Raw genomic sequence first — 22,530 nt, 5'->3', positions numbered from 1 at the left:
TGCCTTTTATATGCCCCTGCACACCTGGGCATGTAACCCCTGGGGCCTCCAACAGCAGCACCCTCAGGTGGTACATCGTACATAGTTACATAATGAATACAAAGAGTTTGCATACATGATACATTCCTTACAAGGCCACTGTCATGGAGGGACTGAGGGAAGGGTCTCATTATTCTGGAACTTCCTGCTTTCCCAACCTACTTGGCACCCAAAATTTACCTGGAGGCTTGTACGTTCAGTGAAATGAGCTGTATCAGACTTCATAAGAGGCTTAAATGATCTGCACTGTGAGAGTCCAAGCCAGAGTAGCAATCTGGACCCCCAAAGAGGAAGGGATTTTTTTTTTGAAATGTCAGTATCAACCCCCTTTGATTCCCCCAAAAAAGGTTTCTCTGGTGGAAGGCCCAGGCGCCCCCCTTATCCCCACATATCAGGCCGGCACTGGAGTTTCTGCAGCATAGGGCAGGTGCAAATTTCAGGCCTTCCTGTATCATCGCATGGTCCTCTTTGGTATAGTCAAGAAATTGTTATGTTATTCCTTCTTTGCTAGCTTCCAAATCATTTATGGTGTAAGAATCTGGTCCACAGTTACCCAGCTTATCCGATTTCCCTTCGTGCACAAGGTGTAATATTCATCACCATCCTCCAATCCCTGTGTCGAGAACTTAGTGTTTTCCGACCTTCAATTCAAATCAACGGACTGTAGTGGGGATCCCCTTGCTCGAACTGCTGTGATGTCAACAGACTGTCTAAGCAGCCAATCAAAAGGCAGAACTCTCACAGAAAGTGAGCAAGGAAGTGAGTCAGCTCTTAAAATTCTAACTTTTTAAAATAGTTAGGGAGAGCAAAAGAAAGATTCGGGCTCTCACATGGGGAAAAGGCAAATCTGAAATAGAGATGGACAAACTATTAAAAAAGTTTTTAAACATTTTGAAAAGTTTCTTTAATATTACATTTTTTATTAAAATGGACAAATCTGACACTGCACAAAATTAAAATTAGTTTTCCAGGTCTTTAACATTTTTTTAAGCAGTAATAACACAGTCAAAGCCCCAGTTACACCTAATCCCTACCTTATAGTGGGGAATTTGACAGCTTACTTACTGTGGAAGAACCGATGTTTTTGGCTGTTTCAATGATTTAGCTGATTACACAGATTGTCGGCTCTGTGTGGGTGGGACGGGCACAGCATACCCAGAGCTGTCAATGATTGACCGCAACTCCGGAATTTCCGCCGGTTGCATGCACCTAATCTCAAAGTTGTGGTCAGTTTCAAGGGAAGAAAGGCGAACGCTGCCAGTTTGCCATCATCCTGATCACAAATTCCGGACCAATGTATTCACCTGGGAGCATTTTCCTTAACTCAGTGATTGCCTCCACACTTCAAGAAAATACATTTTCAATTTAGAAAACAGCTGAATATTTCTGAGGAATTTCCTACGATTAAAAAAAAATAAAAGGTTTTAAAAGCTGCATTTTGGAGCTTATTCACTATATATAACTCTGGAGACAGATACTAAAGACACAACCGTACAACTTTACTCTGATAAACCATCCCTCTTAAAATGTACTGCCTTGAATGATATGCAGCTAACAGTAGGAGCAAGTGACATCTGATTGATTGTCAACCAATCTGATTGGCTTTATTAGCTTCCAGTGCCACCCTCAACAAGATACACTCCCAATCAGCCAAAAACATTATTGAGTTTTCTTGTGAAACATTCACAAACTGACAACATGAAACACTGAGGGGATTATTTTGACCAAAGGGTGAAAACAGGCACTAAATGGATGCAGTGCTAATAAGATTAGCCTGTTTGAAAGTCTGGAATTAGAACACAATTTTGGTCCTAATTGCTGATTAGCATAACTTGAACTTACCTGGTACTGTTAAAGCATAAACCTGCAGCTTTAGCACTCAAGTGCTGATTAGACGCAATTTTCATGGAGCAGTCTATGTGGGCCCCTTGCACCCACTTCCACTGAAGGTGTGGAGTGCGCTGGCTGGCACGTTGCAGGATGGCTCAGGGACTGAGCAAGAGGGTGTACAGGTTCTCAGACATAGCACTGGAGACTTTTGGTGGAGGAGGAGAGATGTCCTGTACCCACATGGGAGTAGGATGCCACCTCTCTCCCCCGCAGCAGCTGATGCTGCTCAGCCTGGCCTCATGTCCACCACCCATTCCTACTGCAGACCATGGGGAGCCCTAACAAGATGCCCATTACCAAGTATTCCCTTTCTCCGAGTAACTCCTATAAGGTGTCCAATAAGGTAGAGTAGCACAATGTTTACTCTTTTTAGATGACGTTCTCAAAGAATTTTCAGAATAAATGTTGCTAGAGCGTTGATGAAGTCTTGACAAAGTGTCCCAGAAAATCTCCCGATGTGTTTCAGAGGTCCTCTTCACAGCTCCAGGAGCAAGCCAACAAGCCAAGCTCGCCACCAAAATGCTGTGCAGCCTATTTAATGAGCGCTAGCAGACAGTTTAAGTGGCAATTAGCCCCTTAACAAGCATCTGTTCCCAGCACATGCTTCAACGCCTTTACCAAGATGGCGTCTCATGCTAAACGCGGGCTAAACTGACGTTTCATCTCAAGACCCCATCTTGGCCACCTTGGAAGCTTTTTAGCACCTGAATGCACTGCCAAAAATCAAGCCCTGACTATCAGCTTAAAAAGCTGATGGTTGACACAAATGTATTGAATCGCTTCATATTAAACCTTATACTGGTGTCAGTCGAGTATTTGCATTGTTTTTAGAAGCATGTACCTATTGCACCAACACCAATGTAAACCTGCTGGATTTGTTACAGCAAGGATAAGAAATGACAGGAAAAATGAAGTAAAAGGTGGAAGCACGAAACAGAAGTAGATTTTCAACTTGCGGCCCAGGCGTAAATCTCGCGTTGCAGATCGATCGCCCATTATAGAAACTGTCCGATTTACATTCAATTCAATGGAAATAAAAATAGGTCTGTTTCTATAAACGGGAAGCTAATCAACAACACCTGTTTGATGCCTGAGCAACAAGTTGAAAGTCGACCCCAGTGTCTATAGGTAAGTGAAAGAACTGCCCAGCACCACATCTCTTGTTTGATGGCTGCTGAAGTGGAGATGATGCTGAATGAGGCAGTTGTGAGAGGCATGGCCTTGTTTGCCATTACTGTGCACCATCCTTATTGTAGTTTGCCTGGAAGGATGTGGAGGCAGATTTGAGGCCACAGCTGACCATTACCAATACTAGCAGTGCCAAGCCTATGGTGCGTATCAACTGCAGATGTTCTTAAAGCACATTGGCACAGCTCTAACTTTGGCTCTCTGCAAACACATTGCCTTTTGACACAGTTCCCCATGGCTGTTGCTAAGTCGGTGTTGTTATGTATGAATAAAGAGTCTGACTGGTACTGTGAGCACAAAGTAAAGTGTGACCTTAGTCTTTTATTGCAGGGCTCCAGAGTGTCTCTCCAGCCTGTGAGGCTTCCTTAAGTACCAGTGCTCCCAAGGGATTGTGGGATCCCTTGAGACTCCAGGGGATGAGCCCTCTGGTGGCTACACAAGGTATATACAGGTTTACATAGATAACAACACTCCACCCACCCAAAGTCAATAGTGTAAAGGTGAGTCGATCTGGGGCCTTTCTTTCCCTGGTTGATCGTCTCGTTGCAAATGCTGGTTTTGGTGAATCGTTTGTTGGGCCCTCGCTGGGCTGCTGTGCAGCTGGTCTTGCTGGGCTGCCTGGTGTGGTGAGTCCTGCTGGGCAGCTGCGGGTGATGGGTTCTGCTTCGTGGCCAACTGCGGTGTCGGTTGCCACTGGTATGTATGTTGCAGGGGTCAAAGAAGGTAGGGTCCAAAGTGGGTTGCTCAGGATAGTCCGTGAATTTGAGTTTGATTTGGTCCAAGTGTTTCCGGTGAAAGGGTCCATTTGAAAGTTTGACCCGACACACCCTGCTCCCCTCTTTGGCCACGACAGTGCCGGGAAGCCACTTGGGACCTTGTCCATAGTTCAACAGAAATACAGGAACATTGATTTCAATTTCGCGTGACACATTTGCACTATCATGATATGTACTTTGTTGAAGCCGCCTGTTCTCTACCTGTTCATGTAGATCAGGGTGAACTAATGAGAGCCTGATCTTAAGTGCCCTTTTCATGAGCAGTTCAGCAGGTGGAATCCCAGTGAGCGAGTTGGGTCTCGTGCAGTAACTAAGCAGGAGTCAGGACAGGCGAGTCTGCAGTGAGCCTTCAGTTACCCTCTTCAAGCCCTGCTTGATAGTTTGCACTGCTCTCTCTGCCTGACCATTGGATGCTGGTTTGAACAGGGCAGATGTAACATGTTTGATCCCATTACAGGTCATGAACTCCTTGAACTCGACACTGGTGAAACATGGCCCGTTGTCGCTCACAAGGACATCAGGTAGTCTGTGCATGGCAAACATGGCCCGCAGGCTTTCAGTGGTGACAGCAGACGTGCTTGCCGACATTACCTCACATTCAATCCATTTGGAGTACGCATCTACAACCACAAGGAACATTTTAAGCAAAAACGGGCCTGCATAGTTGACATGGACCCTGAACCACGGTTTGGAGGGCCAAGACCATAAACTTAGTGGTGCCTCCTGGGTGCATTGCTTAACTGTGAGCATGTGTTACATTTGTGCAAGTAGGACTCTAAGTCCGCATCGATACCAGGCCACCACATGTGGGATCTGGCTATCGTTTTCATCATTACAATGCCTGGGTGAGTACTGTGGAGATCACTGATGAAAGTGTCCCTGCCCTTCTTGGGGACCACTACCCGATTACCCCACAGAAGGCAGTCTGCCTGTATAGACATTTCATCTTTGCGCTGCTGGTACGGCTTTATCTCTTCCTGCATTTCCACTGGGACACTGGACCAACTCCCGTGAAGCACACAATTTTTTACTAGGGACAGTAAGGGGTCCTGGCTCGTCCAGGTTCTAATCTGTCGGGCTGTAACAAGTGATTGCTCACTCTCAAATGCTTCCATTACCATGACTAAATCTGCGGGCTATGCCATTTCCACCCCCGTGGTGGGCAATGGCAGCCTACTGAGAGCATCGGCACAGTTTTCTGTACCTGGCCTGTGGCGGATGGCGCAGTTGTGTGCGGACAACGTGAGCACCCATCTCTGGATGTGGGCCGATGCATTCGTATTTACCTCCTTACTTTCGGAAAAAAGGGGTTATCAGTGGCTTATGGTCAGTTTCCAATTACAATTTGAGCCCAAAAAGATATTGATGCATTTTCTTTACCCCATAAACACATGCTAACGCTTCTTTTTCAATCATGCTGTAGGCTCTCTCAGCCTTAGACGGACTTCTGGATGCATAAGCAACCGATTGCAATTTCCCAGATTCATTAGCTTGTTGCAATACACACCCGACGCCGTACGACGACACATCACATGCTAGTACCAAACGCTGACAGGGATCATACAACACAAGCAATTTGTTTGAGCATAACAATTTTCTAGCTTTTACAAAGACATTTTCTTGGCTTTTGCCCCATACCCATTCATCTCCTTTATGCAGAAAGGCATGCAGTGGTTCTAACAGTGTGCTGAGACCCGGTAAGAAGTTACCAAAGTAGTTCGGGAGTCCTCGAAACGACCGTAGCTCCGTCACGTTCTGTGGCCTCAGTGCGTTCTTGATTGCCTCCGTCTTTGAATCGGTGGGCCTGATGCCGTCTGCCGAAATTCGTCTCCCCAGGAACTCCACTTCAGGTGCCAGGAAAATGCACTGCCAGCGTTTTAACCTGAGCCCCACACGATTGAGTCGACTAAGAACCTCCTCCAGGTTCTGCAGATGCTCGACTGTGTCCTGACCTGTAACCAAGATGTCGGCCTGGAAGACTACAGTAAGCTTTCCATGTCTCTCTGGAATATCGCCGCGGCTGATCGAATCCTAAATGGGCATCTGTTGTAAATGAAGAGACATTTGTGTGTGTTGATGCAGGTGAGGCCCTTCGATGATTCCGCCAGCTCCTGCATCAAGTAGGCCAAGATCAAGTCCAGCTTCATGAACATCTTTCCTCCCGCCAGCATCGCAAATAGGTCGTCAGCCTTTGGTAGTGGGCATTGATCCTGCAGGGAGAAATGATTGATAGTTACTTTGTAATCACCACAGATTCTGACGGTGCCATCTCCCTTGAAGACTGGAACAATCGGACTGGCCCACTCGTTGAATTCGATCGCCGAAATGATGCCCTCTCGTTGCATCCAGTCCAGCCCGATCTCTACCCTTTCTCTCATCATGTACGGTACTGCTCTCGCCTGTGATGAATGGGTCGCGCCCCTGGAATTAGGTGGATCTGCACTTTTGCACCTTGGAACTTCCCGATGCCTGGTTCGAACAGCGAAGGGAACTTGTTTAAGACCTGGGCACATGAAGTGTCGTCAGCGGATGAGCGTGCTCGGACGTCATCCCAGTTCCAGCGTATCTTTCCCAGCCAGCTCCTGCCGAGCAGCGTGGGACCATCACCCGGTACCACCCAGAGTTGTAGCTTGTGCGCCGCTCCATCGTAGGAGACCTTTACAGAAGCACTGCCAATTATGGGAATCAGTTCCTTGTGTAAGTTCTCAGTTTTGTGCGAATGGGAGTCAATACTGGCTTTGAGGCCTTGCTGCACTACAATGTATCGTAAGTCCTTTTGCTCATAATGGACTGGCTCGCACCTGGGTCCAGCTCCATTGACACCGGGAGTCCATTTAATTCAACCTTCAGCATTATTGGGGGACACTTTATCGTAAATGTGTGCACCCCAATTCCCTCTGCCTCCTCGGTCTGAGGCTCTGGTTCGTCGTGATCCGCCGTGGATCTGTCCTCCTCTGCAACATGGTGGTTTGCAGGATTAACAGGGTTTGCAGCTCACCTGCACATACGTTGGAGGTGTCCCATTGTTCCACAGCCCTTGCAATTGTACCCTTTGAAGCAGCATGAATGGAAACGATGATCACCCCCGCAGCGCCAACAAGGTGTTAATGGCCTTGCATTCATCACCCTTGATGGTCGACTCTGAGACATCTGCGGACGTGCAGCTGCAGGCATGTGGGGCCTGCCCTGTACTTTGCGATTTGAAAACAACATCACTTTGTTTACAGTACTTGTAGCAGCATTTGTGTGCTGAGAGATTTGCTTAGTATTGTCATTGGTGGCAATGAATGCCTGGGCTATCGCTATGGCTTTACTCAAGGTTGGGGTCGTTACAGTCAAAAGTTTGCGAAGTATCACTTCATGGCTAATGCCAAGTACAAAGAAGTCTCTGAGCATGTGTTCCAAATGTCCTTCAAATTCGCAATGTCCTGCAAGGCGTCTTAGCTCGGCGACATAACTCGCCACTTCCTGGCCTTCAGACCTTTTGTCGGTGTAGAATCAGTATCTCGCCATAAGAACGCTTTACTTCGGGTTCAGATACTCCCGGACCAGTGTGCACAAATCATCGTACGATTTCTCTGTGGGTTTCGCTGGAGCAAGCAGATTTTTCATGAGGCCATACTTTGGTGAGGAGAATCGCTCTCTGTTTGACCGTAGTCTTTTATTGCAGGTCTCCAGAGTGCCTCTCCAGCCTGTGAGGCCTCCTTAAATACCTGTGCTCCCAAGGGATTGTGGGATCCCTTGGGACTCCAGGGGATGAGCCTTCTGGTGTCTACACAAGGTATATACAGGTTTACATATATAACAGGTGTGTCAGTGCCTGCAGATACAATCATAAAAGTTGCATTTTTATAACAACTTCCAGTACCAAATATCCCGTCTATCGGCTCTCCTTTAAGTAAATAATCCAAGCGATGGTCTGACTATGGTTTTATCCATAGCAGATAACGTGGACACTTCACTTTCTTAGTACATGGTGGCTCTTTAGGGAGCTAACACTGGTGGGGGGAGGCGTGGAGTTGTAGACACAATAGCCTGTGGTAGGATTGCAGAGATGTGGGATTGATAAATATTCTGGAGTTTTACTTCACTACTTTTGGGATCAGGGAATATTTATGCAGAACTTTCCTCAGGAGATTAAATGGGCAGAACAGGGTCCATGAAAGGTAACATAGAAACATAGAAAATAGGTGCAGGAGTAGGCCATTCGACCCTTCGAGCCTGCACCGCCATTCAATGAGTTCATGGCTGAACATGCAACTTCAGTACCCCATTCCTGCTTTCTCATCATACCCCTTGATCCCCCGAGTAGTAAGTCTAACTCCTTTTTGAATATATTTAGTGAATTGGCCTCAACAACTTTCTGTGGTAGAGAATTCCACAGGTTCACCACTCTCTGGGTGAAGAAGTTTCTCCTCATCTCGGTCCGAAATGGCTTACCCCTTATCCTTAGACTGTGACCCCTGGTTCTGGACTTCCCCAACATTGGGAACATTCTTCCTGCATAGTTTGTGCATAGTCATTCTACCTTTTATAATGTCTAAAAACATACTTTGCAGTTTGGGTCAGTCAGTTATAAAGATGGATATTAAAGAATGAATGCAACATTTGTTTAAATTTAGTTCCAATTAGTAATGATTTCTATTAGATGTTGAGGTATATTGCACATGGTGAGATCTGCTGCCTGCAATTTTCTGATGTAGCTCACAGCATTATGCAATCACTCTAAGGGGCCGAAATTGCCCCCCTGGCTAAAAAGTGCTGCCCCTACCATTTTGAGGGGTTTTCTCCACCCCAATCCATGGGGCAGAGAGTCGACCAATATTCAGCACTTTGATTTTTTTTTCCGGCCGGGGCAGTGTTTGGGGCTGCTGCAGGGTGAAAGTGCCCTTGGAGCAGAGCGGAGCCGACATTGCTCAGAGTCATCAGCGTCGCGCTGACGTGTCACAACGTCCCTCCCCTTCAGTTAAAGGGGAGGGCTGCTGTGAAATTTGCAGTTAGTTTAGTTTGGCCCACTGGGCCACCAGTGACGGTTTCGGCCGGGCCAGTACCCAAGAGGGGTGCCTGGCTACCTGTTGGAGGCCCGGCTGAACTGGTGGGTGCCATTGACGAGCCAACCTCCCCTTTAAGGACAGACACACCGCCCAGCCATGCACAGTTTCCCGCTGGGGAAAGCTATCAGGGGCACCAAGCGGCGGCGCTCCACTCCTGTGGGGCACTTTCCCATGGGGTCAGAAAAAGGGTTGCGCCGGTCGGTGGGGGGGGGGGAGGGGTCGGTGGGGGGTCGCCGCATACCCGACGGGGCAGCAACACGAGTAGCGCGGTTGCGTGGAAAACAAATGGAGGGCAATTTCAGAAATGTCAGTGACTCAACGCCAACTAGGCGGTGAGTCCTTACCAACCTGTGGCCGTCTCTTTGAGGCGGTCACAGCTCTTAAACAAAGGGGCAATTTCGGCCCCTAAATTTATTTTTTTACTTGTGATTTTAGAAATCATCAGATGAAGATAATCCCAGCAAAATGCACAAATAGCTTTCTGTTTAACAATCAGAGTCAGCGCAAAACATCGCTACTTACACTAAAAATAACACTAAATTACCAGAACAGTGCTACAGCAGAGGCAAATATCTGATTGGTAGGGTTCAAACATGCAGCTGTAGGAAAGATGGGTACAGACTTTGGAGAGGAAAGTTAGGTTAGTGATTGGGAGGTCGCTTGCAAGAACAGATGAGTCAAGGATGTTTCTTGAGAAAGGGGTCAAGATGGTGGTTTTAAAAGTGAGGGGACAGTACCTGAGGAGAGGGAATCATTTACAATATCAGCTGGATGGGGGTCAGAAAGAGAAGCTGGTCAGCACATTATTGGGAATGGGGTCAAGGCAGCAGGAGGAGGATCTCATGGACAAGATGAGCTCGGATTAAGCATGGGAAAAATGGGATAGGAGAAAAACAAGAGAAAAATGCCTCAGTTTAACACCTTGTCAAAGGACAGCACCTCCAACAATGTAGCACTAGAGTGTGACTTAGAATCCATAACCTTCTGACTCGCACACGAGTGTGCTACCAACTAAACTAAACTGACCATGATGGGAAAGTGCCAGCACTCAGGACTTTCGCACATTGACCCATTATGCCCCATCTATATCATAGAATTACTGTAAACTAATTGGTCTGTGACTAATGCAGAAGAAATCTGTAGACTGCAGGAAGATGTCAATGGACTCGTCAGGTGGGCATTTCAAATGGAATTCAATCTGGAGAAATGTGAGGTAATGCATTTGGGGAGGGCTAACAAGGCAAGGGAATACACATTAAATGGTACGACACTGAAAAGTGTAGAGGAACAAAGGGATCTTGGAGTGCATGTCCACAGATCCCTGAAGGTAGCTGGTCAGGTAGATAAGATGATTAAGAAGGCATTGTCTAGGACACTGGAAAACTCCCTGCTCTTCTGAAAATAGTGCTATGGGATTTTTAATGTCCACCTGAACCACCAGTCAGGGCCTCAGTTTAACACCTTGTCAAAGGACAGCACCTCCAACAATGTATACATGCCTTTATTAGCCAACGCATAGAATACAAGAGCAGGGAGGTTATGCTTGAACTGTATAAAATACTAGTTAGGCCACAGCTAGAGTACTGTGTGCAGTTCTGGTCACCACATTACAGGAAAGATGTGATTGCACTAGAGAGTGTACAGAGGAGATTTACGATGATGTTGGCTGGACTGGTGAATTTTAGCTATGAGAAAAGATTGGATAGGCTGGGGTTGTTTTATTTGGAACAGAAGAGGCTGAGGGGAGACCAAATTGAGGTATATAAAATTAGATAGAGTTGATAGGAAGGACCTGTTTCCCTTAGCAGAGGGGTCAATAACCAGAGGGCATAGATGTAAAGTAATTGGTTGGAGGTTTAGAGGGGGTTTGAGGGGATTTTTTTTCACCCAGAGGATGGTGGGGGTCTGGAACTCACTGCCTGAAAGGGTGATAGAGGCAGAAACCCTCACCACATTTAAAAAGTACTTGGATATGCACGTGAAGTGCCGTAACCTGCAGGGCTACGGACCAAGAGCTGGAAAGTGGGATTAGGCTGGATAGCTCTTTGTCGGCCAACGCGGACACAATGGGCTGAAATGGCTTCCTTCCGTGCTGTAAATTTCTATGATTCTATAAAGAATTCTTGAAATACTACCAAATGTCTAGCAAGGATGAGTTCTGCTCCCTCCACTAGCTGTAAATAAGTCTGGGAAGTGTCAATCCAGTTCTTAGTGTTCATGGTCCTATTCACAAAAGTATCTTAGTTGGGCATTGATGGTGCAATTGCCCATTTATTGCCATTCAGTAGCCAAGGAGGCAGATGGTATGATAAAGAGATGGTATGAGAAATAGAAAATGTCACACTGGTGCCTCAATGAGGTTTGAGCTGAGGGATGTTATGGGGCAAAGTGGCGTCAACTTTACTCTGCACATTTCTGTGCTTGATGCTAACCGTAGATGCCAACACTAGAAAGTGTTCCATTCCCCAGCACTATCATTCTTCATCTTGATGAAACATTTCTTTGTATTTGTTCTTGACATGTAGGTGACATTGGCAAGCCAAAATTTATTGTCCATCCCTAGTTGCCTTGAGGCATTAGAAAATTAACCACACAGTGTGGAACTGGAATCATATGGAGGCCAGACCAGGTAGAAGTGGCAGGCTCCCTTCCCTGAAGGATATTAGTGAACCAGTTTTTTTTTAAAACTACAATCTGGCAACATTCAGGGTCATTTATCTAATGTTTTGACAACTTGCCAAGAGAGGATTTGAACTCATGACTTATGAGCTTGTCCAGTACCATAACCAATAGTATCTATTGTGCAGTCCAAAATATGGACACTTTGGGATAAATTTGTACCTTTAACACCTGGGATAAATCATCATTTGGGGACAGCACAGAGGGGAAAATCAAGTGAAGAGGACCGCATGCCCATATTGGAGACCGTCCATCCATCCATTAATTTAAATGGAGGGAAATGTAGGCAGGCTCTATAGTATGAGTGGGTACCATCCCCTGGGAATGGCATCTTTAAAATTTTGGGGCCTGCTGAGCATGATTTTCCACCTATTTAATGGTTGGAAAATCGTGTGCGGCAAGAAAAAGACTTGCATTTATATAGCGCCTTTCATGATCACCGGATGCCCCAAAGCACTTTACAGCTAATGAAATATTTTTTGAAGTGTTGTCATTGTTGTAATGTAGGAAACGCGGCAGCCAATTTGCGCACAGCAAGCTCCCACAAACAGTAATGTGATAATGACCAGATAATCTGTTTTAATGATGTGATTGAGGGATAAATATTGGCCAGGACACTGGGGATAACCACCCTGCTCTTCTTCAAAATAGTGCCATGGGATCTTTTATGTCCACCTGAGATCGAAGACAGGGCCTTGATTTAACATCTCGTATGATATACAACAATGCAGCACTCCCTCAGTACTGTACTCGAGCATCAATCTAGATTTTTGTGCTCAAAGTCTCTGGAGTGGGACTTGAACCCAGAACCTTCTGACTCAGGATTGTGGGTGCTACCAACTGAGCCACAGCTGCCCAAATTTCTTACATGTGCTCCCGGTGGGTGAGACTCCTCAAAGGTAGTGTGAAGCCAGGCAATGATCTCTTTAATACTGCAATGTAAAACTTAGATATCGTAAACAGCAGCGATGACCTCAATGGCTGAGACTCATGGGATAAAATTCATGCTCCAGTTACGCATGGAGTATCTTCTATTTCAACTACCTGATGAATATTCACAAAATAAGCCAAGGCATCCTTTCCCCTTTCAATCGCTAAGAGAAATTAGTCATCTTCTCAAAGTGTCATATTTAATTTTACAACTTGAAGCACATCAGTCATTCTAATTACAAAAGCACTAAAGATATTATCAGTGCTCTATAAGAGACAATAGAATGCAGACGATGAATAGAATAAAAGTCAACAAATATTAAAGCCAAAAAGAAGGAATTAGATCTTCCAGATTCAGAATGAAAACCTACACCCAGCTGTTCTTGCATTAACATTTTTTTAATTAGTTACTTGCACTGTGAGCTTAACTTGGACTGAGACAATTAAATATTGAAAACTTCAGTCTTAACCCTGAGCTCAAGTTTTCGGGTCCTTGAATGGCAGGGTATTATATATTTCATTTCAGAGAAGAAATGTTATACTATGTGAAGATTGGCTTGGTTTGCTGTTTTAATTAATTTCTTTCTAATTGTCGGTGTCTGAACGGTCTGAGGTTTCCAACACTTTGGGAGCATTTCTCAACTTGTGGGCCATTTTCCTATTGTGATATGTTATCTAAATTATACATTATATAAGCGTTGTGTTTAAAACATCAATGAATTGTACAGCATAAACCAGCATTGTTTATTTCAATCAATTTTGTTGTCTTAGTAGGAACTCAAAGTGTAGAGTTTTTTTTGCAAAATAAGCTGCTGAGCTCTATACAGTCACTGAATGGGGAAGGCATTCAAGAGATGATTTTACTGCCGAACTCCTGGCTGACAAATTTTTCAACGGATTGTGGCAGTCTGTCTTGTTTGTTGAATATTTGTTCCGTTCTACTGTCGTCCACTGTGTATTTCATTTATAACATATTCAAGAAGGTGAAAGGCCTGGCAATAATGTGCAAGCCTCTGCTCCTTGAGGTCCTCTATCAAAAAGCTAATATTCTTTGTGGTCCTACATCACACAATGCTACTTTTCATTAACGAGAATTGAAAACTGGCTTATTAAATAATATTATGAGCCGTAAAAAAACAGTATTATGGCCGTCACAAAAAAGCCCTCAGTAAAGTACAGGGCAGTAATCTAATAATGAGGTTTTGATGCACTAAACAAAATACACTACTCAAGCTTTGCCATTGTGATGTATAATGTGATCACAGCCCTTCATTTGGATGACTGGTTGTAATTTACTGAGAGATACCCACAATCCTCCTTTGATTTTAACAAGCTAAGTGCACATTGGCATGCGGCAGATTTAAAAAATATTTTTATATTGGTACTCACTCCCACAATGGTTGAGCAGCACCAGCCAATGATAGATGTCATGGTCAAGCCCAAACTGCTGCTATGGCATGCTGTCAGTCTTCAGGTAGGGATGAATCAAGTTATACTCACTGAGTGTCAATCGATACGTCCCAAGGGACTATGTTTTCTTAGCTTATGAACAGGATATCAAAATGTGTAATATTCCTACTTTGTTCATTAAACAAATATTCTGAATGTAGTTTCAAATGGATAGCTGCCAATCTGTTTGGTCTATAGACACGATTTGAAAACTTAGAACAAATAAAACAACCCGAAGCCTGACAACAATTATTGTGGGAGTGATCCATTTGGAAGGAAATATGAGGAGAGGCAATAGAAAGTAAATGGTACAATTTTAAAGGAGGTACAGGAACAGAGAGACCTGGGGGTTCACATACACAAATCTTTTCAGATGGCAGGACAAATTGATTAAGCTGTTAAAACACATAGGATCCTTTGCTTTATAAGTAGAGGCATAGAGTACACAAAAAAGGAAGTAATTGTAATTCTTTTAAAATTACTGGTTAGACCTCAGCTAAAGTATTGTGTCCAATTCTGGACACTACAATTTAGGAAGGATGTAAAGGTCTTGGCATGAGTATGGAGGAGATTCACCAGAATGGTGGATGAAGCTATCTAACCAGCTTCCAGGATAGCAGGCATTAATGTGCCAGAGAAGGTGAGTGGCGCTGCACATTAATTGAATGAAATCATTTTCTCTTCACAAAATTAAGGGGGTGATCATATGGGGTTTCAGTGCCACATGAGTTCCATCAGTTGCTCATTGCACCTGTGGGAACCCTGCCAGTCCGTAGAATTGTACTGTTTTTTCTCATTGTTTTCCAAGTTCCATTCACAAGGTAATAAATTGCAAGACCCACCTAAATAGAGCATCAGTGATCGTCTGCATACAGTGAGTAGCTAGCTGTTGCCTGATTAATGTGTAAAAAATGTCGGAAACTGCCTGGAAAAAACAGTGGCAAAAACAAATTCAAGGACACTTTAACTGGTACAGACAGTGACCTTCTCCTCATTGAAGTGGGCTTTACGTCTTCAGCCAGCAGCTTGCATAACTCTCCAATGGCCTTGGGGGGTGGGGCGGGGGGGATGGGGGGGTAGTGGGGTTAGGGAAGTGAAGTCTTCTGAAACACTGATGGGCCGAGAAATCTACGGTCTGTGAATGCTATGAAGTGGGAATCTGTGTGTTAGAAATAAACATATTCCGTGATGCCTCACTCTACATTCCCACAATTATCCTCTATCATATCCCCCTCTTGAAAACAGAAGAAAAGAGGGATTTTTAATTGGGAATTTATTTCTCCAGTCTAAACAACAACTTTCTCCTATTCTCACTATAAATGACAGGCGAAGTCTTCAGAAAAGATCCAGAGCACCAAACAACAAAAATTGATGCCCAGACAATATTTCAAATATCTTAATCAAGATGGCCTTCTCGATGCAGTATTCACCTCAGGGTTACCATTGTGCTGCATATACTACCACTTATATAGTGATGGTGTTCTCCGGTTGGGCTTGGGGCAGTAATAAGGTGAAATAGTGCAGAGATGTTTCAGGTCAGGCTCTGCACGGGTGATACTTTAGACTGCTGGGTTTTACTGAGGATACTTTGGGTGCAACGGTTTTTTGTGACTGTTTTGCAGCAGTCAGTCATACTGCCCCATTTTATTTATTTTAGAGTCCCAAAACGCCATGAAAATGGGCAGTAATAAGAAATAAACTCCAGCCCAAAGAGTCTTAGAGCAGCTTTAGTTACTCCATGTAACAACACCATTTTGATTTCTTCCTTAGAACATTTTTCTTTAGGTTTATTGTGCTCGCCAAAGTGAAATTTATTAGTATCAGAGAATTGAACACTTTCCATTTCTGGTATAAGTTATCAAAATTGAGGTTTGCTCAAGTTAGCAGAGAATGCAAGCAAAATAACAGACAGCTGACATAATGAACGCAGTCTCTCCTACCCAAATCACTTGGCATGCAGTACAAAAGATCTCTGACCTGAACACATGTGGCATTAAGTGGCCTTAGTAGGAGTCTGTATTGCACTTACCATGGGCACAATGAGTAATTGGAAGAGGCATAAAGGTAGGCATAATATCTTAATTAGCAAGAAGAATTAGCAAGGAGGTCATGCCACTAATTCCTCAAGGTTAAAAATGATAGCTTATTCAAATATTACAGCAACAGCAGGTGGTACCAACCATACATGTTGGTTACTGAACAGTCATCTCACACAGATGTAGCACCTTCCTTTCAGGATTTATATAGAAATAGAGCATGAGGTAGAGAATATCACTTGATCATTTTCTCTTTCTTCTTGGGAAATAGGCGAGCTGGGAAGACCGCATTTATTGACACACAAGGGGACAGAACTGTGGCACATCACTGCACATTGTGACGTAAATATTTGGCTGCAGTACTTTTTGCCAGTCATTTTTATTATTAATAAAAGTACATGTGGGAATGACATGCAACAACAAAAGCAATGGCAGAACTGGGCAGCATGATTATAAAATACATATGCAAAGAATTAGTGTAGATGTTGGGAAATATTTATCACCCTCTGCAACAGATTATCGAAGCATGTGGTGATATGGATTCCCTACAGACCTTCATAAGGGAGATGGACAGATGAGAGCCTATTACAAAATATTTCAGAGTATTTACAGAGCAGAAAAGACCATTCGACTCAACAGGTCCATACCGTGTTCAGGCTCCACACGAACCTCCTCCCACCTTTCTTCATCTAACGCCATCAATATATCCTTCTGTTCTTTTCTCCTTCATGCGATTATCTAGCATCCCCTTAAATGTATCTAAGCTATTCGCCTCAACTACTCCTTGCGATAGCGAGTTCCACATTCTAACCACTCTCTGGGTAAAGAAGTTTCTCGTGAATTCCCCCATTGAATTTATAAGGGACCATCTTACATTTATGGCTCCTAATTCTGGTCTTGCCCACAAGTGGAAACATCTTCTCTACATCTACCCTATCAAACCCTTTCATAATCTTAAAGATCAGGTCACCCTTCAGTATTCTCTTTTCTAGAGAAAAGAGCCCCAGCATGTTCAATTTTTCCTGATAGTTGTAACTTCTCAGTTCTGGTATCATTCTAATAAATCTTTTTTGCAACTTCTCCAGTGCCTCTACATCCTTTTTAGAGTATAGATACCCAAGTATTCGCAGTACTCCAAATGTCATCTAACCAAGGTTCTATACAGCTTTAACATAACTTTTCTGCTTTACAATTCTATCCCTCTAAAAATGAACCGCAGTGCTTTGCTTTTTTATGATCTTATTAACCTATGTCGTTACTTTTAGTGAATTGTGTATCTGTATCCCCAGATTCCACTGATCCTCCACCCCATTTAGACACTTAGAGGACAGAAATGCCACAGGCACCATTTGGGGCACACAATTTGAATCAAATTATTATTTAATGCCCGGTGAGATGAGCAGCTAAATGTCGTTGAATTTGGGGTCCTTCAAAAATATTTGTGGGGCGGTATCAGGGCGGTAGCGCGGCATTAGTGGAGCGGAAGCGGCCGCGAGGCTCAGAGCGATGCAGACGTGCTGGGTTGCGCTGACGCGTAACAACATCCGATCGTTCTTTTAAATGGGAGGGCTGCTGTGAACTCTGCAGCCATTTTCCTGGTGCTCACTGGGCCACCAGGGAGGGTTTCGCTGGGCCAGTGGCCCAACACCCAAGAGAGGGTGCCAGGCTGCATGTTGGTGGCCCAGCTGAACCAGGGGCTGCCACTGTAAATTGTTGATGATCTCAGACTTTTGCATCTTCCTTATAATGTACAGATGGTCCTTGTGTAGCGGCATCAAATGTGAACCTTACACCAGGAGGGAAAACAGCAATTGTGCTGGTGCATCAGGGGACATTTTGACTGTGCAATAGTATGTGCAGGCTGTGATCCTTACTAACGGATCCATTACAGACCCAATCCATGTCCGGACCGGGGTCAAACAGTGCTGTGTCATCGCCCCAACCCTCTTCTCAATCTTCCTCACTGCCATGCTCCACCTCACAGGCGACAAGCTCCCCGCTGAAGCGGAGCTAAACTACAGAACCAGTGGGAAGCTGTTCAATCTACGCCATCTCCAGGCCAGGTCCAAGACCACCCCAACCACTGTTGTCGAGCTACAGTATGCGGACGACGCCTGCGCACATACAGAGGCTGAACTCCAGGACATAGTCAACGTATTTACTGAGGCGTATGAAAGCATAGGCCTTACGCGAAACATCCGTAAGACAAAGGTCCTCCACCAGCCTGTCCTTACCGCACAGCACTGTCCCCCAGTCATCAAGATCCACGGCGCAGCCCTGGACAACGTGGACCACTTCCCATATCTCGGACGCCTCCTATTAACAACAGCAGACATTGACGACGAGATCCAACACCGCCTCCAGTGCGCCAATGCAGCTGTCAGCCGCCTGAGGAAGAGAGTGTTTGAAGACCAGGCCCTCAAAACTGCCACCAAACTCATGGTCTACATGGCTCAGAAACATGGACCATGTACAGTAGACACCTCAAGTCGCTGGAGAAATACCACCAACGATGTCTCTGCAAGAACCTACAAATCCCCTGGGAGGACAGATGCACCAACATTAGCATCTTCGACCAGGCCAACATCCCCAGCATTGAAGCACTGACCACACTTGAACAGCTCCACTGGGCAGGCCACATAGTTCACATGCCAGACATAAGACTCCCAAAGTAAGCGCTCTACTCGGAACTCCTTCACGGCAAACGAGCCAAAGGTGGGAAGCAGAAACGTTACAAGGACACCCTCAAACCCTCCCTGATAAAATGCAACAACCCCACTGACACCTGGCAGTCCCTGGCTAAAGACCGCCCTAAGTGGAGGAAGTGCATCCGAGAGGGCGCTGAGCACCTCGAGTATCGTCGCCGAGTGCGTGCAGAAAACAAGTGCAGGCAGCGGAAAGAGCGTGCGGCAAACCAGTCCCACCCACCCCTTCCCTCAGCGACTATCTGCTCCACCTGTGACAGAGACTGTGGTTCTCGTATTGGACTGTACAGCCACCTAAGAACTCATGTTAAGAACGGAAGCATGTCTTCCTTGAGACTGCCTATGATGATGATGAGTATAAAATGGGTGATAGTCAATCGGCAGCCTGTTTTACAGCTCTCCTATGTTGTATTTCCATTGCTGTCAAAGTATCGATTCACTGTCACCTATTTTGCCTATCGCAAAAAGTGAAATTCTACCCCTAGTGTGCAGCTCTAAAAATACTTCCACACAGCTGTGACTTATGCACTATATTGTCACGAGGGGGCTGGAAATATCACACTTGTTATTTCTTTAGTCGTTTTACACAGGCAAGTCAATCTTGTAACCATAATAGTTTGGGACACTTTATGAAAATCAGGGCCAGAGCAACCAATATTCTAACGCTTCACAAATTGGGTTTATTTTTGTTTCCCATATCCTCTGGTTTGCTCTTATTCTCCGCTGATTTTTTGCTGGACAAGGTTCTGATGTCTTCACTGAAATGAGTGCAGTGACTGTGGAAGGTATCCCGTCCTCACCTCATGTCCCATCACTCCATGCTCGTTGACCTACATTGGCTTCGGTCTGGCAACACCTCGATTTTAAAATTCTCTCCTTGCTTTCAAATCCGTGCATGGCCTCGTCCCTCACTACCTATGTAACTGCTCCAGCCCTACAACCCTGTTCGTTGCTGCTCTATTGCCTCGGCCCCAAGCGCTGGAATTCCCTCTCTATTCCTCTCTTTTCTAATTTAAGACGCTCCTTAAAACCTACCTCTTTCACTCGGCGTTTGGTCATCTGTTCTAATATTTCCTTCTGTGGCTTGGTGCCGAATTTTTTTATAGCGCTCCTGTTAAGCACCTTGGGATGTTTCACTGCATTAAAGGCAGTATGTAAATGGTAGTTGTTGTTCATGTGCAAAAATGCACACTTCCCAGCAGGGATCTTTGGATAGAAATCACCCAACTCAGCACAGACCAAGAATCAAAGCCAACAAATCATGATTAGTTTTAAGGAGGGGCCTCTGCTAAGCAACTTTCCAGACTTTCTGAAAACAAACCTACATTTAAACATCAAATCTGCAACAAGTCTCTCCCTCCCCGCCTTCCCTATCCCCTCCCCAATAGAATTGAAACTCCTTACTTTCCGTTGTTACTTTCTGGTGAATCGGTATCTGTAAGCCACTCCTCACCGATGTCGGGCAAAGTGAATGGATGTTGCTTGTTAGGTAGGTTCCATGTAACGCCATCTGCGACGTATACCGAGGACCTTCCCGAACTGGACACGAGACTGTTGATGGATCCACTGTGAGCCTGCATGCTTTTCACAGCATTTAAACTAACCAGACTGGAGCTTGGAGCTGGTCGGACGAATATTTGATTTGTAGCACCAATGCTCAGCCCGGCTGATTTAGTCACACCAGCCGAGGCTAGAGGAGAGGCACTGCTGTTTTTGACAGTGGCAGGGCTGCCTGGAGCAGAGGCAGTTCCAGACAGTACAGAGGCTTTTCCTGAGACATTGAACAAGGAAGAAGTGAGAGGCGTTGTTTTGGATGAAGGTATTGAAATCAGTGATGGTCCATAAGGAGATGATGATGATCCACTCTGTGAGGAACTAGCTGGAGGGACCACAGGAGAGCCGGAAGTCTTGAAAATCTTTGCAAATATGGTTCCCAAGTCCAGCACTGCGAGCTTCATTTTTTTAAGAAGATTCAAACAAGTCAGCTTCGGATGCAGGGCTCCAAGCCACAGGAACAGCAATTTCTAATTGAAGAAATCTGGTGTAATCTGACTTTCCCATTAGTTCCAAGAGAAAAAATATAAAAGAACAGCTTATTTAGCAATCAGTCTTGCAGATTTTTACTGAGGCTGCAAGAGACCATGAAGAGTAGCATTAATTTTCTCGAACAGAAACTGCAGTGCTTGCCAATAGGCCGCACTGTACCTAAGGTATGATTTAAGACAACAAACACAGTCTTGCTGGTTGATCTGCTGTTATAGGTATATCACAGATGAGGAAATAACTGCAGTTTTCTTGCTTGCTTGGCTGGTTGTAAAGTAATAACTCTCTTCAGCGGACAAGAACAAAAGATCTCTATCAAAAACAGAGTTGGCTGGCTAACATGCCTGTCAGGTGACAGCAGCAGCACAGGTTGCTATGCAAAACAAAACCCTTACTCCTGGTTGGTCCATGACCAATGACTGAAGGCGGTTCTTACTCACCATGTAAGGAAACAGATTTCTTAATCCTGAAGCTAGAAAGGATTGGTGTAGCACTTATATAACACTTAGAAGGCACTGTATACACGTTCTCACGTTATAAAGCTCTGGCTGTTACTGACTCTCATTCGAGTGAATTTGCACTCACTCTTTAGTTCCTGTGCCAGAATTTACATTCAGAAAGTCGATCGTGACCTTTGGGTAACTGGCCGATTCCACCCGTATCCTCGGGGAAGAGGCGGCCGTAATTTTGAGGCAGCGGCCACATTAACAGCGGGCAGCAAGGTAATTGAGGGGGGCAGGGTGGGGGCACGATCGGGCTGGGTGGGGCATGATCGGGCAGAATGGGGGCACGATGGGGCAGGGTGGGGGCACGATCAGGCAAGGTGGGACACGATGGGGCTGGGTGGGAGCACGGTGGGGCTGGGTGGGGCAGGGTGGGACACGATCGGGCTGGGTGGGGCACGATGGGGCAGGGTGGGGGCACGATCAGGCAAGGTGGGGCACGATCGGGCTGGGTGGGGCACGGTGGGGCTGGGTGGGGGCACGGTGCAGCAGAGGCACTGATTGTTTTTGACGGGTCGCTTGGAGGACTTGATAAAAGGCTGTGAGACAGAAATCAGCCAGCAAAGTTCAGAGCTCTCCGACTTCTCACTTGCGTCAGAATTAGGTGACTGTGGGACCTGGTTTACAATGATCTGAAGTGTAGGAGTGGCGTTTAGTGCCCTCAAAAAAAAACAAGGGGGCACTTGTCTGAAAATATTTGTTGTGTCCCCCCCCCTTTAATCAGGGGGCACCTGATTTATTGTTTTACAACAAAAATAGTTGTAGGAGTGTCGTGAAAACAGGAAATTCCCGCTGACAATTGCACCAGGCTAGAGGCCCTCCGATGCAAATGAATGAACGGGTCGGCAAAGCTGCCAAAAAGATTAAGGAAACTTGAGCCTACTGTATTAATGGACATACGCGGCATAATGCACTAAATGCAAGCACCTTAAATTGCTTTAGCACAAGAACAATGTAATAATTGTGCAACTACTAAAGATAGTGAGGAAATTCAGGCCCATTTATGTCATGTTCAGAATAACTCCACAAGACTGTATACTGTAAGCTCAAACTGTTGTGACCTTAGTCTCTTTAATGTAACTCCAGAGTGAGGAAGCAGCATGGTGGACTGCCTTTTATACCTGCTTGTCCAGGGTGTGCAGGTGACCCTTGGGTCTCCCACAGGTGCTCCCCCTGGTGCCAAATCTTACACACTAGTAACGTTTATATACAGAACATCACTCCCCACCCCCCACCCC

General features: G+C 45.3%; 1 protein-coding gene across 1 annotated transcript in view; it reads right to left on the bottom strand.

Annotated features, from left to right (window-relative positions):
- LOC139232368 (protein FAM149A-like) overlaps positions 1-20,704 on the bottom strand; it is a 187,919-nt gene extending 167,215 nt beyond the window's left edge. The window contains exon 1 of the mRNA XM_070862570.1: positions 20,151-20,704. Within this exon, the coding sequence (XP_070718671.1) occupies positions 20,151-20,704 (554 nt within the window). The remainder of the gene's footprint in view (positions 1-20,150) is intronic.
- Between the last annotated feature and the right edge of the window lie 1,826 nt (positions 20,705-22,530).

This window comes from Pristiophorus japonicus, chromosome 2, assembly GCF_044704955.1.
Source record: "Pristiophorus japonicus isolate sPriJap1 chromosome 2, sPriJap1.hap1, whole genome shotgun sequence".
Taxonomy (NCBI): Eukaryota; Metazoa; Chordata; class Chondrichthyes; family Pristiophoridae; genus Pristiophorus; species Pristiophorus japonicus.
This window is presented reverse-complemented; position numbering and strand designations above follow the sequence as displayed.